The 22,307-nt window shown below is 37.1% G+C and overlaps 1 protein-coding gene across 1 annotated transcript in view; it reads right to left on the bottom strand.

Moving 5' to 3' along the window:
- Nucleotides 1-4,190: 4,190 nt before the first annotated feature.
- The window catches only part of NUP205 (nucleoporin 205), an 82,623-nt gene continuing 64,506 nt past the window's right edge, over nt 4,191-22,307 (bottom strand). Inside the window, exons 36-43 of the mRNA XM_046669582.1 lie at nt 19,811-19,887; nt 17,695-17,823; nt 17,355-17,481; nt 9,231-9,397; nt 7,576-7,699; nt 7,020-7,148; nt 6,385-6,458; nt 4,191-4,555 (exon numbers count right to left, since the gene is read on the bottom strand). Of these exons, the coding sequence (XP_046525538.1) occupies nt 4,403-4,555; nt 6,385-6,458; nt 7,020-7,148; nt 7,576-7,699; nt 9,231-9,397; nt 17,355-17,481; nt 17,695-17,823; nt 19,811-19,887 (980 nt within the window). The 3' untranslated portion in view covers nt 4,191-4,402. The remainder of the gene's footprint in view (nt 4,556-6,384; nt 6,459-7,019; nt 7,149-7,575; nt 7,700-9,230; nt 9,398-17,354; nt 17,482-17,694; nt 17,824-19,810; nt 19,888-22,307) is intronic.

Genomic DNA, 22,307 nt, shown 5'->3' with positions numbered 1-22,307 from the left:
GCAAAACGGTACAGCCACTTTGGAAGACAGTTTGACAGTTCCTTACAAAACTAAACATACTCTTACCATATGATCCAGCAATTGCCCTCCTTGGTATCTGCCCAAAGGAGTTTAAAACCTATGTCCACACAAAAACCTCCAGAGGGATGTTTAGAGCAGCTTTGTTCATAATTGCCGAAACTTGGAAACAACCAAGATGTCCTTCAGTAGGTGAATGGATAAATAAACTGTGGTACATCCAGACAATGGGATAATATTTGGCACTAAAAAAAAAAAGAAAAGAAAAAGAGAAAAAAAAAGAGCTCTCAAGCCATGAAAAGACGTGGAGGAAGAAGCTAATCTGAAAAGGCTACATACTATATGATTCCAACTGTACGAAATTCTGGAAAAGGCAAATCTTTGGAAACAATAAAAAGATCATTGGTTGTCAGAGGAGATTGAGGAATGAATAGGCAGAGTGCAGAGGATTTTTAGAGTAGTAAAAGTTCTCTGTATTACAATGATGGATATGCCATTATACATTTGTCCAAACCCACAGAATGCACAACACCAAGAGTAAACCCTAAGGTAAAAACCATGGGCTTTGGGTGATTATGATGTGTCAACATAGGACCATCCTTCATACAAATGTATGGTTCTGATGAGTGATGTTGATAATGGGGAAGGCTACGCGTGTGTGGGGGCAGTGGGTATATGAGAAATCTCTGTATCTTCCTCTCAATTTTATTGTAAACCCAGAACAGCTCTAAAAAAATAAAGTCTTTAGGAAAAATCAAGTATGACAATTGGAACTGTTACTGATGGTATGGACAAGCAGAAACTCTTAGTCCATTGGGTAGGAGTAAATTGGTGCAACCACTAAGAAAAATATTGCAATATTTTAGTGAAATTAAAGCTCTTAATCTCTCCCTCAGGATTTCCATTTCTAGCTATATAATCCAGAGAAGCCCTTACATGTCATGTGTCTCATCCAAGGAGACATGTATGATAATGAACATTCCAGCACTGTTTATAATAGCAAAATATTTGGAAGTTAAATGTATAACAGTCCACCAACAGTAGAATGCATAAATTAAGGTGTTTGTACAATGTGATACTACTATTCAATACTTGCAATAAATGAGCATGAGGAATTATCAAAAACACAATGTTTGGGCCGGCCCAGTGGTGTAATGGTTAAGTTCACGTGCTCCGCTTTGATGGCCTGGGTTCACCAGTCCAGATCCTGGGCGCAGACCTACACACCACTCATCAAGCTATGCTGTGGCAGCATCCCACAAAGAACTAGAAGGAGATACAACTAGGATATACAACTATGAACTGGAGCTTAGGGAAAAAAAGAAAAAAAAAAAAGAAAAAGAGGAAGATTGGTAACAGATGTTAGTTCAGGGCCAATCTCCAAGAAAAAGAAAAACCCACAATATTGAACAAGAAAAACAACCCGCAAATTGCTCCACAGGATGATGACGCACATATAAAGATTAACAACCTGTAAAATAATACTTTTTAATGCCTAGGAATACACACATTTGTAGTGGAAATATAAAACGTGAATGGTGAAGATCAACAATGAATTCTTGAAAATGGTTCTGGGAGAGAAGTAGGGGAATGGGACCCGGGAGCTCACAGGCACCTCACCTGTATCTACCATCATTTATTTCCTAAAGAAAAAAAAAGATCTGGAGCAAATGTGACTAATTTTAAGATTTGATCAAATTAGGTATATGACATGAGGATAGAATATCTGTGTTTATTATACAGATTATATTATTTGTACGGCTGAAACAGCACACAATTTTAAAAATTGGAATAAATGATAAAACCAATAGTTGAAAGGTGTTTTTGGAAACAAGATATTCACAGTCTCAAAGTATCGACCCAAAGCAACCCACCCAGATTACTTACTCATTACACTGGGGAAAGAATAACCTTTACAACGGAGATATGTGCCATACACTGCCTTAACTACAAGACCAAACTTAATGTAATAGAACAAACTGACATGTACCTCCTGATATGATATGCTGAGGGCATAAGATTACCTGCAGAATTGTAATATTCTTGCCAAAAATGTTCAAGCTGAATTTAATTAAAAAAAATCAAACTAATTGTGAGAACTTTTTCCAAACAGCTCAGAAATGTCAATGTTATATCAGTCTCCTTTCCCTCCAAAAAGGGAGGGGAACTGTTTCAGAATAAAGGAGAATAAAGGGATAACTAAATGTAATGTGTGAGTGATTAAATCCTGGGTAAAATAATAAAGCTCTAAAAGTACCTTTTTGGGGCAATTGAGGAAGTCTGAACATGGTCTGAATATTAGAAAATTTTACTGCATTTTATTGTCAAATGTCTTAAGTGTGATAATGGTATTGTGGTTAGGAAGGAAATAACCTTGTTCTTCTTTGCTGAAATATTACAGATAAAGTGTCATGATGTCTACAACCTGTTTTCAAATAGTTAAGGAAGGAAACCAGTTATACACATACAAAAAAAGCTAAAGCACATGTGCAAAATGTTAACAATTGGTGAAGCTAAGTGAAAGGTATATGGGTTCACTGTAATTTTCTTTAAACTCTTGTGAAGAGTCAAAATTTTTCCAAATAAGTTGGGAAAACAATAGACAAATATTTAGAAGTGGTTAGATTGCATATGCTCAGATTAAGTTCAGGCACAAATATTTATGCATCACCGTTTTATGAAAACTACAATAACAACTAGCAAGAAAGTATTCACTTCTTTTGATTTTCTAACCCCATCAAACTGATTAACTCAGTAAAAAACAACACACTGAAGATCTGATGCTTATTTAGTATTGTTGAAGAATAGATGACCCTACCCTTTAAATGCTAAAACTTTTTTACATTGAATATTTAAAATTTATTTTTATCCTCCTTGCCTTGCTGAAGAGCACGTGCTGCAACCCACAGCCTCTCTCCAGGCCCAGGTAACAGAACGCTGAGTCAGGTGGCAAGCGCTCCGCAGTCCTGATTACTAGCCTCTCCCTGCTTTATTTATCATACAAACAGTATTCTGGTCAGCCTTTTAAGCAGCACCCACACAGCTGCCATCCTTCCTGCCTCTACCTCCCACACACTTCTCTCCTGCCCCAACTTCTGATCCACAGTCTGCTGTAATTTTGGAAGAAATGATGGGAAAACAAGCTAATGAAGTTTAGTAAATCCAAAATCTTAAAGCCAAATTTAGCTACTATCTCTATCCTGTGGAAGGCTTCAGACTTCAGAGGTTTATAAAATGCTTTGATTCTGTGCCCCAAGCTTTGTTCTGATTATTTCTGGGTTCAAGCCTGTGTTCCAGATGATAAAGATTACCATATGCCTGACGAGTGGAGCGACAGTCATTACTATTACATTTTGGACCCACTTATTCATTCACACCCCTCTAAGATTTCTATTTGTTAACAGGATGCTTTCCAGTTAAAGATTAATGTTTGTAAGTGGTGGGCAGTAAATTAATTTCAAACTCTAACAATGACAAAGCCTTTTTAAAAAGATGTTTAAAAGCCAAGGCAATTTTATTGTTAGATTAGAAAAAAATAGCAACACACTAGAACTAAGTATTAACTTCCTGCTACTACAGGAGAGTCGAGACTCTTTCCTCTCGGCAGTCTCTCCTACATACTAGGCTGAAACAACTGGTGGGCAAAAAGGGAAAAATGGACTTACAGATGAGGTAGTCACTTAACATAAATACAATTGGGCAAGAAATAGAGTGGTGATTGTGTTAATTCTTTTGCCCTAATTATAGCCTTTATACTAATTATATGAGAAATATAGGCAGATGATTAATTTGAGAAATTTCACAATCATTTCTAAGGAACAAATGTAAATTATTATATCATCATTTATATGCAGAAAAGATAAAGATAAGTTTAGGGAAGAGAAATTTAACTTTTTGAGACATTTCTATAATATACTATTCATAGTACTATTCTATTCTGTTAAAGGGCATGAGTATAGTTTATTATCCACTCTACCCCACGGAGTAACACTCAATATCACGGAAGTGTAGTGTAGGTACAAAGGGAGAAAAAATTAAGACTTTCCCGATTATGCCTTTAATTTAGCATTCACAGTAATATCCCTGGGGGAAAACCACCAGTGACTGTGGAAGGTTTGTTTGTTGGATTCCCAATAATGATCATTTTCTAGGTAAAATTTCAAAAGACCCGTCATACATTTGTTTTGTTTGTTTTTTTAAAAAGCATTTATTTTTCACTAGTGAGGATGAAATCAGGCACAGAAGTTTACAGAAAAGATGTCCATATATAAAGAAAGAAATAGCAAAATATTTTTTGGTCATAATTTAGAAACAAACTAATCTATAAAACGGAGACAGTTTTCCCCAATTCATCTCTTCCCTAGAAGAATATTAGCACAGGCTCTCAGTTCCGTGATATCCTCAGTAAGCCTCGGATACGTCTGACAAGAGCTTGTATGAAACTATAGCGAGATCGAACTTTTGAATATAATCCTTCAATGTCCAGAAGTTTCTTTTGTAGTGATTCTCCAAAAGCGTTGATGGCGTCAGCCTGAAGCTAGAGGTAACACAGATGACATTTCATTATTAAAACTGCAGTCTCAAATATTTCTTTTATTCTGTTTTCCAATTTAAAATACCTTTGAATTTTTGTTATGTGGTCCTTTCTCACATACCAAATTAACTAAACATTCACTTTTTCCACCCTAGAGTTTATTGGTATGATACTGCTTTTCCCATTCCTTTCTTATATAAATGTATAAAAATTTAAATTTGTTTTTAAATAGCAATAACTGCTGCTGCTGCTGCTGCTGCTGCTGATACATGGACATATACAAAATGGGCCTGAAGGGCCATGCAAGAAGTTAAGAGTGGGTGCCTTTGGGGAAAGAAACAAAGGACAAATTGGAAAGATGCTTTTACTTCATTTTTCAATTAAAAAAAAAAAAAACGTTTGCATGCTTTTACTTTCAAAAAATATAAATGCGAGGAGGGAACCTGGTACACACTTTAGAATTCATATTTATTTTAGAATGCATATGTCATTTCAGATGGATCGTTTTAGTATACTGAAACACTAAAATTAAGAAAAAATTAGTGAACCTACCTGCCTTCAGTTTTGCATTAAAATCAGAGCACTGAGTGAGAAAATTATTTATTAATCTTGTACTTCTTCTAACTTTATAACAGACCAGTCTAATGAAACAGAAATGGTCATTAAGTCCACATATATTTATTTAGTTATTATTAATGTTTTTGGTGAGGAAGATTGTTGCTGAGCTAACATCTGTGCTAATCTTCCTCTACCTTTTGTATGTGGGATGCTGCCACAGCATGGCTTGATGAGCAGTGTGTAGGTCCACAGCCGGGATCTGAACCTGTGAATCCTGGGATGCCTGAAGTGGAGTGTGCGAACTTAACCACTATGCCACTGGGCCAGCCCCAACATATATTTTTTAGACATCTTCTGGAAGATGTTTTTTTTGGCTAATTATGCACATGGCCTCACTTAACATTAGCTTCTCTAAACAAGTCTAGCCAAAAAATGAATTCCTGCTACAAAGTCACTAAGGGGCAAGTGTAGTCAGGGCTGGGATAAGAGTCTGGCATCTATGATGTCTGGCTAAGTGTGGTCTAGAGGATGCTGTAACTGCACCTCTCTTTCCCGGATAAGGCCCAACCTTCAGCTTTAAGAAAGGCAGTGACCAAGAGGGATGAGGGAAGAGCAGAGACTTTGTCAAATCACGGCATGGACAGTCAGATGTCTAGTAGCTGAGCTAGCTCTAATTCATTTTCCCTAATATCATACACCCTGGTAACTACTTTGTTTCTAAGACTTTGCTATTAGTTTCATATGAGGTTTCCATTTTAATTGTTTTTGGAATGTGCTTCATTCATTCCAATACTACTGATCAAATTGTTACTAAGTACATAATGCTGTACGATATTATACTCTACTACAGTGGAATTGTTAATGGCTACTTACGATCTCTCCATTAAGTTATTTTCTGAAAAATTAAGTGTTGAGTGATACTTTGAGCCTAAAAATTCTACAAAGTTAATCAAAAGAAATTAGGAGTTTCCAGATCATAATGCTTACCAACTATTGAACTATATTCTAGGCACTACCCTACGAGCCTCGCATATGAAACCTCATTTAATTCTAACGGAACTCTTTGAGGTTGAATTATCATTCCTATTTCTTACGAGAAAATGAAGGCTCAGAAGTTAAGTAAGTTGTTCAAAGTCACGTATCTGTTAGGTGGCTATGCCAGAATTCCAATGAAGTCTTTGTATGCAACTGTGAAAACTATAATCTTGTTAATATATTAGGCTTTTCCTTTTCCCTTCAAAAAGAAAAAAAAGAGAATGACAACAGAACCTTACCTGGTCTATGTCATGTTGGCTTACCACAGTCAGTCCACTTCTAAAATCCAGATTGGTTTCTGAAGCAAAGGAATCTAGAAATAAAGACACAGTCAAACCAGCTTTGCAAGTACATTTCTACTATACGGTGGAAGAAGCTGATGACAATGAAAAACATGGGTCAAGATTGAGAACTCTATTTTAACTTTCAGTAAACGCAAGCCCCTGGGAAGCATTTCCCTGTTCTAGGCCAGGGTTCTCACGCTTTTCTTCTGTTTCTTCCCCGCTGAGGGTTCCAATACATGCTCATCAGTTAGAGGCTCAGACCAGCAACAAGAAACATGGCCTAGGCTGACCTGCTTCCATTCTTCTGGAAAATTATCTGTGACCAGGGGACTCTGGAGCTCTGGAGCTGGGTCAGCAACCTGCAAGAAGCTGAGGAGCAGCCTCCAAGAAGCTCTTATGCTGCCCATAATTTCCCAGGGACAGAGGTAAAATATAAAAAATAGCTACGTCTAGTAACTAAACAGCTCTCAATTACCTAATTCACTCTTAGTTACATGGAAACATAAAAAATAAATTAAAATGTAACTGTTTTTCAAGGAGCTAAAATCTATAGGCATTTATGGTTTACTAATTTTCAGAATAAAGGTTACCATGTAGTCTTCTGCTTTTAAATAAGGTCCTGGAGGCAAATAAGGAATCTTGAGAATCCGTGGGTGTACAATGTAACAAGTAGTACTCCAAATGGCGCCAAAGAATAAATAGGCAGGTCTCTATGATAACTACAGATAAAGGCTCAGATTAAAGGAAAACAATGTCATCACATGTTTTTTTTTACAAACTAGTTTCTGAGGAGAAAAAAGGACTGCAAGTACTGAGTGATGTACCCATGGCCTCAGTCTAACAGACAGGGTAAGACTGCACTGACGGCATCTCCCCAAAAAGCAGCAAGGTGTGCAGAGAGGAAGGAGGTGGGGGCTGCGGAGTATGTGAGATAAGGATCTCCTGCCCAGACAGAGATTACTAGCTACTCTAAAAGGTAAGAAAAAAAATTTTAATTTGGAAATACATCAGGCATTTACAGTAATTATGGCCCTTTCCATATGGTTCTGAAGTCCAAATAAGGTGAGAATAAGTAAACAGTTCCTACATTTGAAGATTTTCTTAAAGGTCACCATTCAAGTCCCCCTATGATTTCAGTAAGGATACAAGAACAGAGGGAGAGCAGTTTAGCTCGATTATTGATCAATTTCACCAAACGCCTTCTTGCTAGAACATACTTCTGGGCAGTGGAGATTTTATCAACACCAGCAGGCATCACAGACTGACACAACTAAGAAAAAGAAACAAACACAGTATTAAGAACGACATAAATTCTAACAAAAGTTTAATGAAAATCTACTATAAAACAGGTTGCTTGTGATAAGTACTGTGAAAAACATTCAGATAAGTTGAAACATCTTTGCAGACAAGACTTATTATCTAGTTAGGACACTAGCGACTTAAAAAAACAAGAGCCAAAGAAGCAGTTGAATTCACAAATGAATATTCATCTGCTGCTTTCTGAAAAAGTCCTGCCCCTGAAACAGATATTTCCAATCTGCTGATAGGCCAAGCAACCCTGAATTTCCTGTCAAATTAAAACAAAACAGGTTTTTTCAATCAGTAGGTGTAGCAATGCCATAGAGAATTTCTGTAACAGCTGTCACGTATCTTCTGAAGAAAACGTGAAGTAGACTGCTAGAGCATAAACAATAGGATCATCAACCAGAACCACCCCACTCACTCTTCTATTTGGCATACTGATAAGCACAGCGGTTCAACTGAAAATTCGGACACTGGGTTGGGGCTGGTGGAGTGCCACATATTTTACCGTGATGCTACAGTTCCCCTTGCGAGCATTAGCATTGAGAGGGGGAAGGGCTGCCAGGTGTAAACCACACAGTTTCAGGGATTACCTGAACCCAGCCAACAACTCCTGCCCCAACCTGTACTGTGCTTGCTGGCTGCGTGGCTTTGGGTAAGTTATTCAACTTTCAGTGTCTCAGCTTCCTCATCTGGGAAATGGGAGTAGCAACAACATGTGTCTCATGTATTCAGGTAGAACTTGTGGCTCAGGGGCTGGCAGATCATAAACGCTCAATAAATGCTCCCTGTGATATCAGAAGAGTGGCAAGAGGGAGTGGGCTTTGACTACTCTTAAGAGTGACATGGAGTTTTTCAGGACAGCTGGTGCGAACCAGGAATGGCAAAATGGTTCAACATCCAGGCTGCCACAGGACACCAAGAAACTTCAGCACTGGCCAAGAGATGCCTAACAGTGCCAAACGGGAAAGAAAGCAGACTCCTTGGGAGGCAAGCCTGGCAACTCAGTATCTCTAGCTACAATAAATGCCAGGGAATGATTCTGGGTCATTGAGAGCAGGCAGTCAAGTCTGATACACCATCCCGTTTGTCTGAAAAATTCACTAAACAGTGAAGATGCTGAAGGCACAGAGACATCTTACCTATGGAATTGCTTTTACTGAATAAGCATCTGCAATAGAAACCTAAGTTTCTTACCACCGAGTCTAGAGTATAAATTACCAAAACTACTCAAAGGCCAGCTGCTGTGCTACTGAACGGCACGTGGTTTTCTTGAATGGTGCAACTTCACTGTCTCTCATTCGAGAGTTTCTATGTTTATGAGGTGTGGTGCTAAGGTGAGGGACTCTTCTTCAAGCCGCAGAGAAGAATCATTTTAATTCTTTTTGTCTCACTGCATACATCATCTTTACTCACAAGTCTGACACCAGTACCCTGCCCCTTATTAGTACAAGTAATGGCTTTTCAAAAGTCTCCACAGATCATTGTAAGAGTCATACCTCTTTTATCTCATCTGGTGGAAGCTGCTCCACATTCTGTAGCTTATTGACACTCCGTCGATGACTGTCATAATAGCTGAAGAAATCATTAGCACTCTGTTTCAGCAGGTAGATGATAATGCCCAAACCAGGCAGGCGCCAATACGGAACTACTGGAGCTTGGGTATCTAACAGTTGATGATAAAAAACAATGTTCCAATTAGAAGCATTTTATATGAATTTCAAATGACCTGTTTTAAAACAAGGAACGCCCAGGAATGTAAGGGCATGTAAACTATTATTAAAACCAACCCAAGACTACTTTCAAATATCACTGACAGTTCAAGAGTGGTTAGGAGCTACTGTACATACTGTATCAGGTATGTAGGTAAGCTGGAGACCTTAAAAGAATAAGAAAATTTGGCTGATGGACATACACAGAGCTTACCCTTTATTGGGTGAAGACCTCTTGAGAACTCTATGTTAGTTATCAACCTTTACACCCGTATCCCCCCACCACCACCAATATTCACACATACAGAAGCCATTTATACAAGTATGCAGTTTCCTGATCCCAGGTGAAAAATTCCTGCCTCACCCTACAGCTCTAGTCATATGGACTCATTTACAGTCTGCATCTTTCTGGTTGCTAAATTCCCAGCTCAAAGTCATTCTTCCAAAGAGATAAGGAGAACGCGAACTTAAATATTAAAAAATATAAGTGGATTTGAACTTTAATAAGTCTTTTACCACAGTAACTCCACTTGGGTAGCAAAACAAAATGGTCTGCCTTTTACTTGACTACCTTCTGGTGAAGGTGCAAAGGACAGTGGGATGTTGGAGAAGTTATCCGCAGAGGGAAGAACAACTAGAGAATAATAACACTACCATTCCAGAGATAAGTTTGTATAGTGCAAATAGAGCAATTTCCTCTTACGACTGAGGGATTTCTTCAGAAATACCTAAGTAATTTCAAGTTCAACTTAAAATAATCTTTCTTTCATGGCCAACTTCCATGAATACTGAAGGAGAGATCTGCATTTGCTTCTTTCACTACCATCTCCCTTACCCTTGCTCCAAAGTCAGATCTCACAGATCTTCATGTGGAGGGGAAGAGAGAGAGCAGGCCCCTGTCAGTGGATGTTGCCACCAACCAGGATACCTCAGACTCATCTGAATTGCCAGGTTTCCCTTTCCAGTCTTCAGTGAAGATGTGACAGTCTCAACGATATAGGTCATTATAGAGAGACTTCTAGTGAACTTAGGTACCCTGGTCCCCAGATCACATTTGTGTGATACCTATACTAGGAGGAAGATATCCACAAAGAGGATAACTTAATGCTGAGAATACTCCAAAGCATTTCAGGAGTTCTCAAACACTAACTTGCTCAAGTCTAGAAAATATTAGTTCTGAAGCTCCAGACTTAGACATCAGATGAGGATGGCTCCTGAGAAATTCGACTACAGAAACAGATTCTGCAGGAAAGATCACGAGGTCTAGGCACTAGAAGTGCTATAGGAAAGGGTCCCTGGATCACAAGTAATGTAAATATACTAAATGATAACAGCAATAACAATAGCAATAATGGAAATAATAATAGCTAACATTTAGGTAGTGCTAAGTGCCAGGCATTGTTCTAAGGCACTTGACATATATTAACACATTTAACCCTTACATTAATTCATTGGAGGAGAGTTGGTTATGACTTCCACTTTACAGATAGGGAAACTGAGGCACAAAGAGGGTAAGTAATTTTTCTGAAGTCATACCAATAGTCACTTGTAGAACTGGCTCTAAAATCTAGGCAATTCATCAACAGTCTGTGGTCTTAACCACTAGGTCAAATTGCCTCTTTAAAACTAAGTATTCTCGAAACTACCACATAGCTACTAACTCTTATGCCTAGAATTGGCAGAGGAAAATATGCTTATTAACTCTTTGAAAAGTCTGATGAGAGATAAAGATCAATTTATAAGGCTTCATAAAGTTCACCTTTAAGTATTAAAGATCATATGGTATGCGAAAGATTGGCTCAAAATGAGAACTAAATGAAATTTTAATAATTACTAGGGATATATTATTAGCATATGATTAATGTTTTTGAAGAATACAGGACGAAATTACAATTTGGTTTGAAAATCTTATGTTCAGGTTAAATTTGTTTTTAAAAGTTATATTCAAGGGGTTAGAAAAAGATAGTCTTTTTTTTTTTTTTTGAGGAAGATGAGCTAACTATTGCCAGTCCTCCTCCTTTTGCTGAGGAAGACTGGCCCTGAGCTAACATCTGTGCCCATCTTCCTCTACTTTATATGTGGGACGCCTACCACAGCATGGCATGCCAAGCAGTGCCACGTCCGCACCCGGGATCTGAACCAGCGAACCCCCGGCCGCTGAGACGCGGAGCGTGCGAACTTAACTGCTGCGCCACGGGGCCGGCCCCAAGATTGTCTTCTTGAGGCAGAGTTAGAGGTCTCCATCAAGCTATAGATCTACAGGGATTAATAAACAGATTCACATTCATTTACAACTGCCAGATAGAGAGGAGACAGATTAGGTTAAATGTCGCTATCAGGTGACAGGAAAACCACTGTTCTGAATGAAAAGGGGTCTTTGGGTAGGATTCCCAATCATTCCATACCCTTCCAAAGTGAAGATGAACTCTTTTCACATTTGCCAAGCTACCTGGACTAGAAAGGTAACTTTCCCCTTGTGCTGGCAAGGGCAGGCAGGGGTTGAAATCTTCCCATAGTAGCATCTTTTATTCTAGTGATCTTCCTGGCAGCAAACTTTTCGAATATAGGAGAAAGCTAGAACTATGTAAAATTAACTTGTTTATTAAGTCAAAGGAATTGTTTTATATCTCCAATCTAAATGACTTAAGCATTTACCCCACAGACTATAAGTCTTTTTTTTTTTGAGGAAGGTTAGCTCTGAGCCAACATCTGCTGCTAATCATCCTCTTTTGTTTCTTTTTGAGGAAGACTGGCCCTGAGCTAACATCCGTGCCCATCTTCCTCTACTTATATGCAGGACGCCTGCCATGGCATGGATTGACAAGCGGTGCACATGTCCGCACCCAGGATCTGAAATGGTGAACCCCGGGCTGCCAAAGTGGAATGTGCGATCTTAACTGCTGCACCACCAGGCCGGCTCCACTATGATCCACTATAAATCTTCATAGCTACTTCTTCAATTTCTTTAAGACATACCCTCACCTAAGTAAGACTACTCCAAATGAATCACTAAGTGAAAGGTATCTTTACGTAAAGGTATCTTATTAGCTATTAAGGACTTCTGCTTCCAAGTATGACAAACTAAAACCGTATCAGACAACAGCCCATTCCCCACCTCCTGCCCATAGCAGACAACTAAAACACCTAGCTATAATACAGAAAATAACTGCCTGAAGCACCAGAGAGTGAAGAGAAGCAGAGAGACACTGGTGGGGAGGAGGGCAGACAGAACCTATACAACTGCATGAGTAAGTTCCCATCTCCACGGCCTTCAGCCTGGGGCTAAGTAGAGCTGGCAGTAGCACAAGCACCACAGTGCAGGGGCAGGAGTGCTGATGGAAAAAGCAGTTATTCAAGCCTGCGAAACCAAAAAAGAAGCTAGGAAGCTGGGAAACCATGACTGCTGAAAAAGTTGGGGGAATCTTGGAAGAGCTAGAGAGGGGATCCCCAAGGCTACCCACATCACTGACTGAGCCCTGAACCAGGTATGCATGGAACACACTCAAAACAGCTCAGCTAAAGGCAAAAGACTTAAACTGAGACAGCACCTGCCACCTCAGGATCAGTGTTCACAGTTCAAATACAGCCAAGGGAATTGCCAGCTAAAATGAAGGAAATACCACTCATAGGGGAAAAGAAAAAATAACAGAATCTAGAAACTTTGCAACTTCATAATGTCAGTATACAATTTAAAATTACCCAACATATAAACAACTAAGAAAATGGAACACATTCTCAAGAGACAAGAAAATCAACCATGAATAATCACAGATGAACCAGATGTTGGAAACTAGTGAATGAGGGTTTTAAAGTAACTTTTATAACTATTCTAATTTAGGGAAAACAAGATATGCTCATAATCAATAAAAACCACAGGAAATCGGGGCTGGCCCCGTGGCCGAGTGGTTAAGTTCGCGCGCTCCGCTGCAGGCGGCCCAGTGTTTCGTTGGTTCGAATCCTGGGCGCGGACATGGCACTGCTCATCAAACCACGCTGAGGCAGCGTCCCACATGCCACAACTAGAAGAACCCACAACGAAGAATATACAACTATGTACTGGGGGCTTTGGGGAGAAAAAGGAAAAAAATAAAATCTTTAAAAAAAAAAAATAAAAAATAAAAAAAATAAAAAAAATAAAAAAAAAAAAAAAAACCACAGGAAATCTCAGAGAGAAAATAGAAATGATATAAAAGAACCAAATGGAAATTCTAGAACTGAAAAATACAGCTTTTGAAATAAAAAGTTCACTAGATATACTTAACAGCCAATGGAGTTTATTGAGGAAAGAATAAGTGAACTTGAAGATGGATCAACTGAAAATATTCAAGGAAAAGAACAGAGAGAAAAAAGATTGAAAAAAAATGAACAGAGTCTCAGGGACATATTATACAGCATCAAACAGTCTATAATACATGTTTGGAGAGAACAGGGCTGAGAAATATTTCAAGAGAAAATGGACAAATTTTTCCCAAAATTGCTAAAGCAAAGAAATTTATAGATACAAGTTGTTCAACAAACACCAAAAAGAATAAAAACAAAGAAGCTCACACCAAGGCATAAAAGTCAAACTGCTGGAAGATAGAGCACATGTCTTAAGAGCAGCAAGAGAGAAACAACACTTGACATATAGGGGAACAACACTGCCATCAATGGCCACTGCTCATTAGAAATCACGGAAGCCAAAACAAAGTACAGAAATACCTTTAAAGTACAGAAAGTAAAAAACTGCCAACTCAGAATTCCATATTCAGCAAAATTCTTCTGCAAAATGAAGACAACATCAAGACATTTTTTAATAAAAGAAATCGAAGAGAATTCATCACAGCAGATGTGTACTATAAGAAATTTTTGGCCTGAAGAAAAACAATACCAGATGGAAACTCCAATAACCAGGAAAGAATGAAGAGCATCAAATGTGGTTAATATCTGGATAAATGCTAAAGATTATTTTACTTTTTACCTTTTTGTTCTTAGTTTCTTTATAAACTATTAAAATGTTTAAAGTAAGAATTACAGTATCCTCTAATGGGATTTATAATGCATATAGATGAAATACATGTAACAATTATAAAGGAAAGGGGGTAGAATATGGACCTATACAGTTACAAGAGGTCTAAATTTTACATGAAGTGGTACAATATTAACAATAAATAGCCTTTAAAAAATTATGGCACCTCCATAAAAAATTATGGCACCTCCAAAAAAAATTCAAAGAAGTATAGCTAAAAACCCAACGGGAAAATTAAATTCTATAAGATACAATTTTTTAAAAAGCAGGAAAGGCGGCTGGCCCCATGGCATAGTGGTTAAGTTTGGCATGCTCCACTTCAGTAGCCTGGGTTCATGGGTTTGGATCCCAAGCACAGACCTACACCACTTGTCAGCCATGCTGTGGTGGCAACCCACATATAAAGTGGAGGAAGACTGCCATGGATGTTAGCTCAGGGCTAATCTTCCTCAAGCAGAAAAAGAGAAGGATTGTCAACAGATGTTAGCTCAGGGCTAATCTTCCTCAGCAAAAACAACAACAACAAAAAAAAACAGGAAAGGAGAAAAGGAAAAACAAAAAACCCAGAAAAGGCAGTCAGAAAACAACAATAGATAGAAAATAATTAAACAATAGACTTAAATCCAACCATACCAATAATTATATTAAAGATTAAAGGACTAAACATTCCACTACAAGACAGCGATAGTCAAAACAGATTTAAAAAGAAAAAAAGACCCAACTCTGCTGTGTAGAAGAGATGCACTTTAAACAAAGACGTGGATACCATGAAAGTAAATGGATGGAAAAAGATAAACCAGGGAATCCGTAAGCAGACAACATTTTGAAAAAGAAGAACAAAGTTGGAGGATTTACAGTACCTGATTTCAAGACTTACTGTAAAGCCATGGAAGATAGAGAGTATAGACCATAGAAAGACAGTGTGGTATTAGAGAAAAAACAGACACAACAGATCAATGGAACAGAACTGAGAATCTAAAAATAAACCCCAACTTATGTGGTCAATTGATCTTTTTTTAAGGAAGATTTCTCTTCCTCTTTCTGCTGAGGAAGACTGGCCCTGAGCTAACATCCGTGCCCATCTTGCTCTACTCTATATGTGGGATGCCTTCCACAGCATGGCTTGACAAGCAGTGCATAGGTTCACACCCGGGATCCGAACCGGTGAACCCTGGGCCACTGACGCAGAACACGCGAACTTAACTGCTACACTACTGGGCCGGCTCCTGTGGTTGATTGATTTTTGACAAAAGTTCTCAAGGTAATTCAAACAGACAAAGAGTCTTTTCAACAAATGGTGCTAGAACTGGAATTGGCTCACCACTAGTAATCAAGGAAATGCAAATTAAAACCACAATGGAATATAAGAACACGCCCACTAGAATGGCAAACGTTTAAAAAGACTGACATTATAAGCACTGGTAGGGAAGTGGATCAACTGGAACATTATACATTATACTAGAACATTATACATGGCAGGTGGAAATGCAAAATAATTGTCACTTTGTAAAACAGAATGGCAGCATCTTATAAAGTTAAACATATCTTACAACCCAGGAATTCCATTCCTAGGTATCGACTCAAGAGATGAAAACATAGGCCTACACAAATTTCCATATGCAAATATTTGTAGCAGCACTATTCATAATAGCCAAAAAACTGGAAATAACCCAAATGTCTTTCAACTAGTGAATAGATAAATTGTGGTATATTTTAACTATGGAATACTGTTCAGCAATAAAAAGGAAGAAAATAGTGATACATACAACATGAACGAACATCAAAAGCACTGAGCTAAGTAAAAAAAGTCAAAACACAAAGACTATGTACTGTATGATTCTATTTATATAAAATTCTGTAAAAGGCAAAACGATTGTGACAGAAAGCAGAAGAGCAGATGCCTGGGTCAGGGGTCGAAGGAAACAATCAAATGCAAACGGGCAAGAGGAAACTTTTAAGAAAGGAATTATTCTGTATTTTGATTGTGGTGTTAATTATATACTATATATAATTACCAAAATTATTGAGACTGTATGCCTAAAATGGGTGAATCTTGTATATAAATAATACCTCAATAAAGTTTTTTAATCCTACTAGCTAGGATTTTATAATAGAATTAGACAAGTAGAGTCCTTAGCACAATTTATATAAGATAGAAGTTATATGTTGTTAAACTAATATTTTTTTATAATATCATTCTATTAAATATGTATTTTTTGTGATCAAGCAATTTTCAGGGAAAATAAGATCTTAGAGAGGATGAAATGTGACAAAATGATTTTCAGAATTTCAAACAAAAGACTTCCATTCCATTCCATTCCATTCCCACCACCAAGACCTGAAATGGGCTTTGTCTTTTAGGTGTTCAATGGGCTAACAGCTTTTATCAATCCATAACCCTGCCTCATATTCCAAATCTTCCCTACTGTGCCATTAGGAAATCACAGGTTATGTCAGCTTACTCAGTATCTAAATTTTACATTGCTATGTTATAGAAATTTGGAGCTTTGACACAAAACCCAGTTTAGACACTGTATTCAGCTTAACATGATTTAACATACAAACCGTCTGTTATATTTTCATATTTTTCACCCAACTAGCTTACTCTCTAATACTAGATCCTTTCTTTGGGATCTCAAGTACTAATCAAAACTATACTCTCCCCACAAGGCTCTTCTAGATTTATCCTCAGGAAATCTTGAACTTCTCTATTCTCTTGAGCTCTCCAGCTTATCTACAGATCTGACAAGAGTACCTCCTCATCACTCCTTCTTAAAATCATTTAAAATTTTTTCCATTAATTGCTTGTAAAGAAAAAACTGCATCTTACTGGAGCCAACTAGAGCTTGTCATAATCACAGCAACTAAATTCCTCAAATACAAAAAGAAAGAGCTAGGCTCACCTTGCCGGGGGCCATCTCTATTAATGGTTTCTGACAGGCTAGGGGTAAAGAGACACACAGCATGCTGAAAGGTAGGGGAACTCTGTAACATGAGTGACTGGCAATATTCCATGACGTTGGCACAAATCTACAATGGAAAAATAGCAGCAACAAAAGTATTAGCTTTCCAAATGCCCTAATATCATGGAAATCCAGATTTGAAGGAGAACAAAATTAGAGATCAATTTGTAAAATTACAACAGTTAGAAATCAATTTGTAAAACTACTCACATCTGTTACCAAATATTTCCAAAAACAGTAAAATCTTAAAGAATAGTTACATAATTCTCACTCCTCTTACCTGTTGCATAGCCAATTCAATCTCATCTTTCTTGCTCACTTTATCTCCCTCCACATTATCATCTTGAAATTTAAACTGACGTAGTCTGTCGGAGCCACCAAAGCGACTTAGTAACCCTAAGCACTGGCGCTAAGAAAGAAAAAGATATTTGTTCATATGTAGTTGGATATGTTTAAAATTAGTGCCCTCTCTTTCTTGAGGGATATAAAAAAGAAAAAACTCAGTGGGGAGTGCAATCACTCTTTAAAGTGCCTGATTTCTTACATCCAACCGAATCAACTAAAGTTAGCACTATTAAAATTCACCTTTTTGCAAACGTATTTGCTTGGCAGTCAACTCATTAAAAGAATGTCAATTTTCAGCAATTAATCCCCACTATAATCTATGTTTGCCAACAAATTTTCTCTACTACCACATCAAATAATTCTTTGGTAGATACCCATTAAATAAACACAAGTTGATAAACAATGAAAAGCAAAATGAGATGGCAAATAGGAGATGGTTAGTAACAAGCAAGGTGCATGATAATTCTGTCTTCTAAGGCTCAAATTTAAAGGCTGTTACTCCTGTGGCTGCTCTTGGGGACTTCATAAAGGGGTTGGGAACACACAGGTAGCTTTGGCAGGTAAAATGCAAATGTCATCTGCTTGAAATGTTGCTACTTTTCACCTGAAAATACAATTTTCCCTAAAGTTCTCAGAGAAAAGGACAAGCTTTTCAAAATTGGCAGTATATCTGGTGGTTAGTACATGGGTTTGGAAGCAGTGATGTGGGTTTCCATCGCAGGTACATGACTTCTTGCTCTGTGACCTAGAACAAGTTACTTAACTTCTTCAAGCCTCTATTTTCACATTTCTAGAGTGATAATAGTAATTCTACCTTACAAGATTGTGGTCACGATTACCTAAGACACTGAATTGTATTTAAAGTGCTTAGTATAGTGTTCTGCACATAGTAAGTGAACAATAAAAACAAGTATTTTAAAAATTAGTATTACACATACATAATATATAATATCCTATTTAAACTGACATTAGTTTAAGTAGTAAGTTTGGATAAGGCAAAATATATTAAGGAGCCTATAATATAAACTTCTTTTGCCAAAATAGTTGTATCTATTTTTAAAACTTATTAACAGGCTGTTTGTCACTCTTACAGATAAAATAGATAGATTAAAACATTTCCAGAGGTCATCTTATGAAAGATCCATCAAAAATACCTCTCTACCAATGAAAAAAGTTAAAAGACTGAGGGAAAAAAAGGAGTCTCTGGGTTGTACTGGAGAGAGTGCAGCCCTTTCTGGAGTGCTGCCTGCCAGTGACTCAAATGTACAATGTGTATACCTCAGACCCAGCTATGTTATTTCACCTATGGGTTAAAAATCTGTGCACAAAAATGCTGATTGCAGAATTTTTCTTTTGAAAACTTAAAAAACAATACATGAAAAGAAGATTGGTTAAGTAAATTACTGTATCCAAAACAATGAAATATAAATTCTAGAATATAATTACTCTGCAGCCAATAAAAAGTAAAGATGTTCAGATCAAAGAAGGCCAGAGGCTCCGAGAAAGACTATAATAAAATATCTAATTGATAAGCTATCTATCATGTTTGAATATACTGAAAGGAGAATATAGAATGGGAGGAGAGTTTGGGAATAACTTAAGAAATAAGTACATAAAAACAAAGCAAATAAAAAAAGAAACAATTATTTACTCTAGGGAAAACATAATGTTGCACAGAAAAGTAACATACTGTCCATGGTTTAATCATAAATGGTATTTACATAATAACAATAATGTAACACTAAATATCAATCTAATTAAAATTACGATACAATTATATTGAGTTTCAAGGGGGTGTATGAGAAATGTACATGTTGTATGGTGGAAGAAAAGGAGTCAAGAGATCTAAATTCTCACTTCCTCAATGGAAAGTCATTGATGATTCCTAAAATTGGAAAATTGATTAGTAGCAATATAATCATATTTAGAGATATCAAAGAATCAGTTGAAACAGTTTGCCCAAATCCAGGGAGAACAGGGACGGGTGAGAGGACTGCTGTATTTTCTTACAAGTCTTATAGCTGCTCTTTAAAGAAATACAAATTAGTTACCTGGAATCTTCCAATATGTCCCTGTAGCTCCATTAGAGATCCTTCATTTACGTCAACATCAAGTTCACTTAATATACCTATAAAATTTGGAATGCTTTTAAATGTAGTTTTATAATCAACAAAATAAAAACATTTTTAAAAACTAGGAATGGCAGTTCTATTATTTTATATTCTTTATGTGCATAAATAGTCATACAATGCCATGAAGTTTTCAGAAATATGACTTTACAAAGATTGTAAGTGCATTATCACATATTCACTCATATGCAATCTAAATCTAGATTGAATTAGTGCTTTTAAAAGGCAGTTTTTAAAGTTTTTGAGAAAAAGTTACTTTTTATTTATCATAAAAGTTAAAATTTTCTAAATTCAGCAGTAAATTACTTTCTCATGAAAGAGTTTAGAATATAAAACACTAAGAATAAAATGCATTTATTTTTTCTTTTAACTCTTCTAAGTATTATATCACTTGATTTTTCCTTTTCCCTTAGGCAAAGTACAGTTTGCATATACACAAAAAAAGTTTCCATTCTACTTCTCAGTTTGGACCTGTTTCAAATTCCTAAATCAAGCTGATCAAGCTCTTACAGTACCACGAACTCCCTTTATTTCTATCAAGCCCTCCAAGCCAACCATTCTTCCCCTTGATTTATTTGTTTCACGACTGTAGTTGTGCTGAGGAGAACCCACCCGAACCTGTCCTAACCACCCTAACTTTCCATGTGTTTTCACAGTCCCTTGGATTGACTTCTTACTTCCAAGCATACACTCCATAGCACGTAACCTAGAACCTTATCCTTTGCTCCTTACAATGACAAGCCCTCCTCTTTCGATTTCTCAACCCATGAGCTCAAAGCAAACTTACAGAAGATACTCCCATCATCTGGCACATGCCGGCTTGTTATACCTCACCTGGGCCTCATTATTCCACTAGATTCCACCCCTTTCCACCTATATCTCCTCTGAGAGGCTGCTCCCAGAATCTCTTTCTTTTCTGACATAATACAATATACCCTGCCACAGAGGGTTTTTCCTCACCATTTGAAAATATGTTTAGGTCTCCCTTGTACTCTAAAACAAAACAAAACAAGCAAAACCCTGGTTAAGATCAAATTCTTGAAATATTTTTTCTACATTAGCTGCTTGTAATCTGTATGCCTTCCTTTCCAATCTCAATCCCCCTAGCTGGGTTTTGCACCTAACACTATCATGGAACTTTGGCTTTTTCCTCTTTGTCCTCAAACTTACTGATCTCTGCAACATGTGTTGCTATTCCCCAGTTCTTTTTTTCCTCCTGCACATCAACTGCTGCCTCTACTTAAAAAGATTACCAACTCCCAGTTTCTATAAGACCCTTCTGTTAGATGCCACCTACCTACAGGTACCAAATATCTCACTCTCAACTCCAAACATTTTTCACTATCTGTGGGTCCTAGAAGAAAAATTAACCTGCTGATAAGTATTTGAGGACATATTTAGTGCTAGGCTAGGCAATATGGGGGATACAAAGTTATATAGGCTTATAAATTAATGGGAGCATTTAAGATAAAAATATATAGTAAGTTATAGGATAACAGAAAATGATACGCAATCAGGACTAACCCGTGCAGAGTAGGGCTGAGAGGAGTGAAAACTTTTAAAAACTATTTTAAAAATTGGAGAGGGTATTTGGCATTATCTTAAAAAAAATTTAAGTACATATATTTCTGACCAAGCACTGCCAGGAATTTATCAAGCATAGCAGCTCAAATCTACAAAAATGTACATGTATACATATGTGTACACACACAGTTATTAAAAGCCACACTGTTTGAAATTTTAAAAAAGATTAGAAAGAGTCAACATGTCATAGGGGACTGGTTAAACAACAGAGGTCTGGTTATCTCACAACTGGAAAACTATGCAGCCAATTAAAAAGAATGAGGTAGGAGCTATACGTGCTAATGAGAAAAGATCTCCAAGACACAACGGGAAAAAAAATTACAGAGCAATGTGTTTGGTATGATTTCATTTGCGTAGAGGGGGGAAATTCTACACAAACATACATAGAAATTTATAGAAAAATAAACTAAATTGATAACTGGTTCCTTTTAGACAGCAGGAAGTGTTGGTCAGGGTAATTTTACTTTGTTCTTTTATTTCGTTTGAATTTATCATGAGCATATTAAAATAAATTGTGCTTTTCAGAATATAATCTTAATAGGCTGACAGGGTCAAATGCTGCTATTAGCAAAATACATAATTTTTAGGCATTTTAAAAAATTCAAGAAAAAAGACTTTATCAATAAAACCACTTTGCCAGAGGATAAGATAAAAGGCAAATTTTCTTTATATCTAACTCAGAGCTTCTGGGTTAAGATGGCAGAATGAAGTAGCATCCTAGAATCTCTCTCCTGTCATCAACGTACACAATGAAAGAAATTCACCAAAAAAGGAAAGGGCCAACTTATGCCATAAATACCCAAAAATGGTGGTGGCTAAGGAAAAAAAAGAGAGA

Source organism: Equus quagga, chromosome 8 (genome assembly GCF_021613505.1).
Source record: "Equus quagga isolate Etosha38 chromosome 8, UCLA_HA_Equagga_1.0, whole genome shotgun sequence".
In the NCBI taxonomy this organism is placed as follows: domain Eukaryota; kingdom Metazoa; phylum Chordata; class Mammalia; order Perissodactyla; family Equidae; genus Equus; species Equus quagga.
This window is presented reverse-complemented; position numbering and strand designations above follow the sequence as displayed.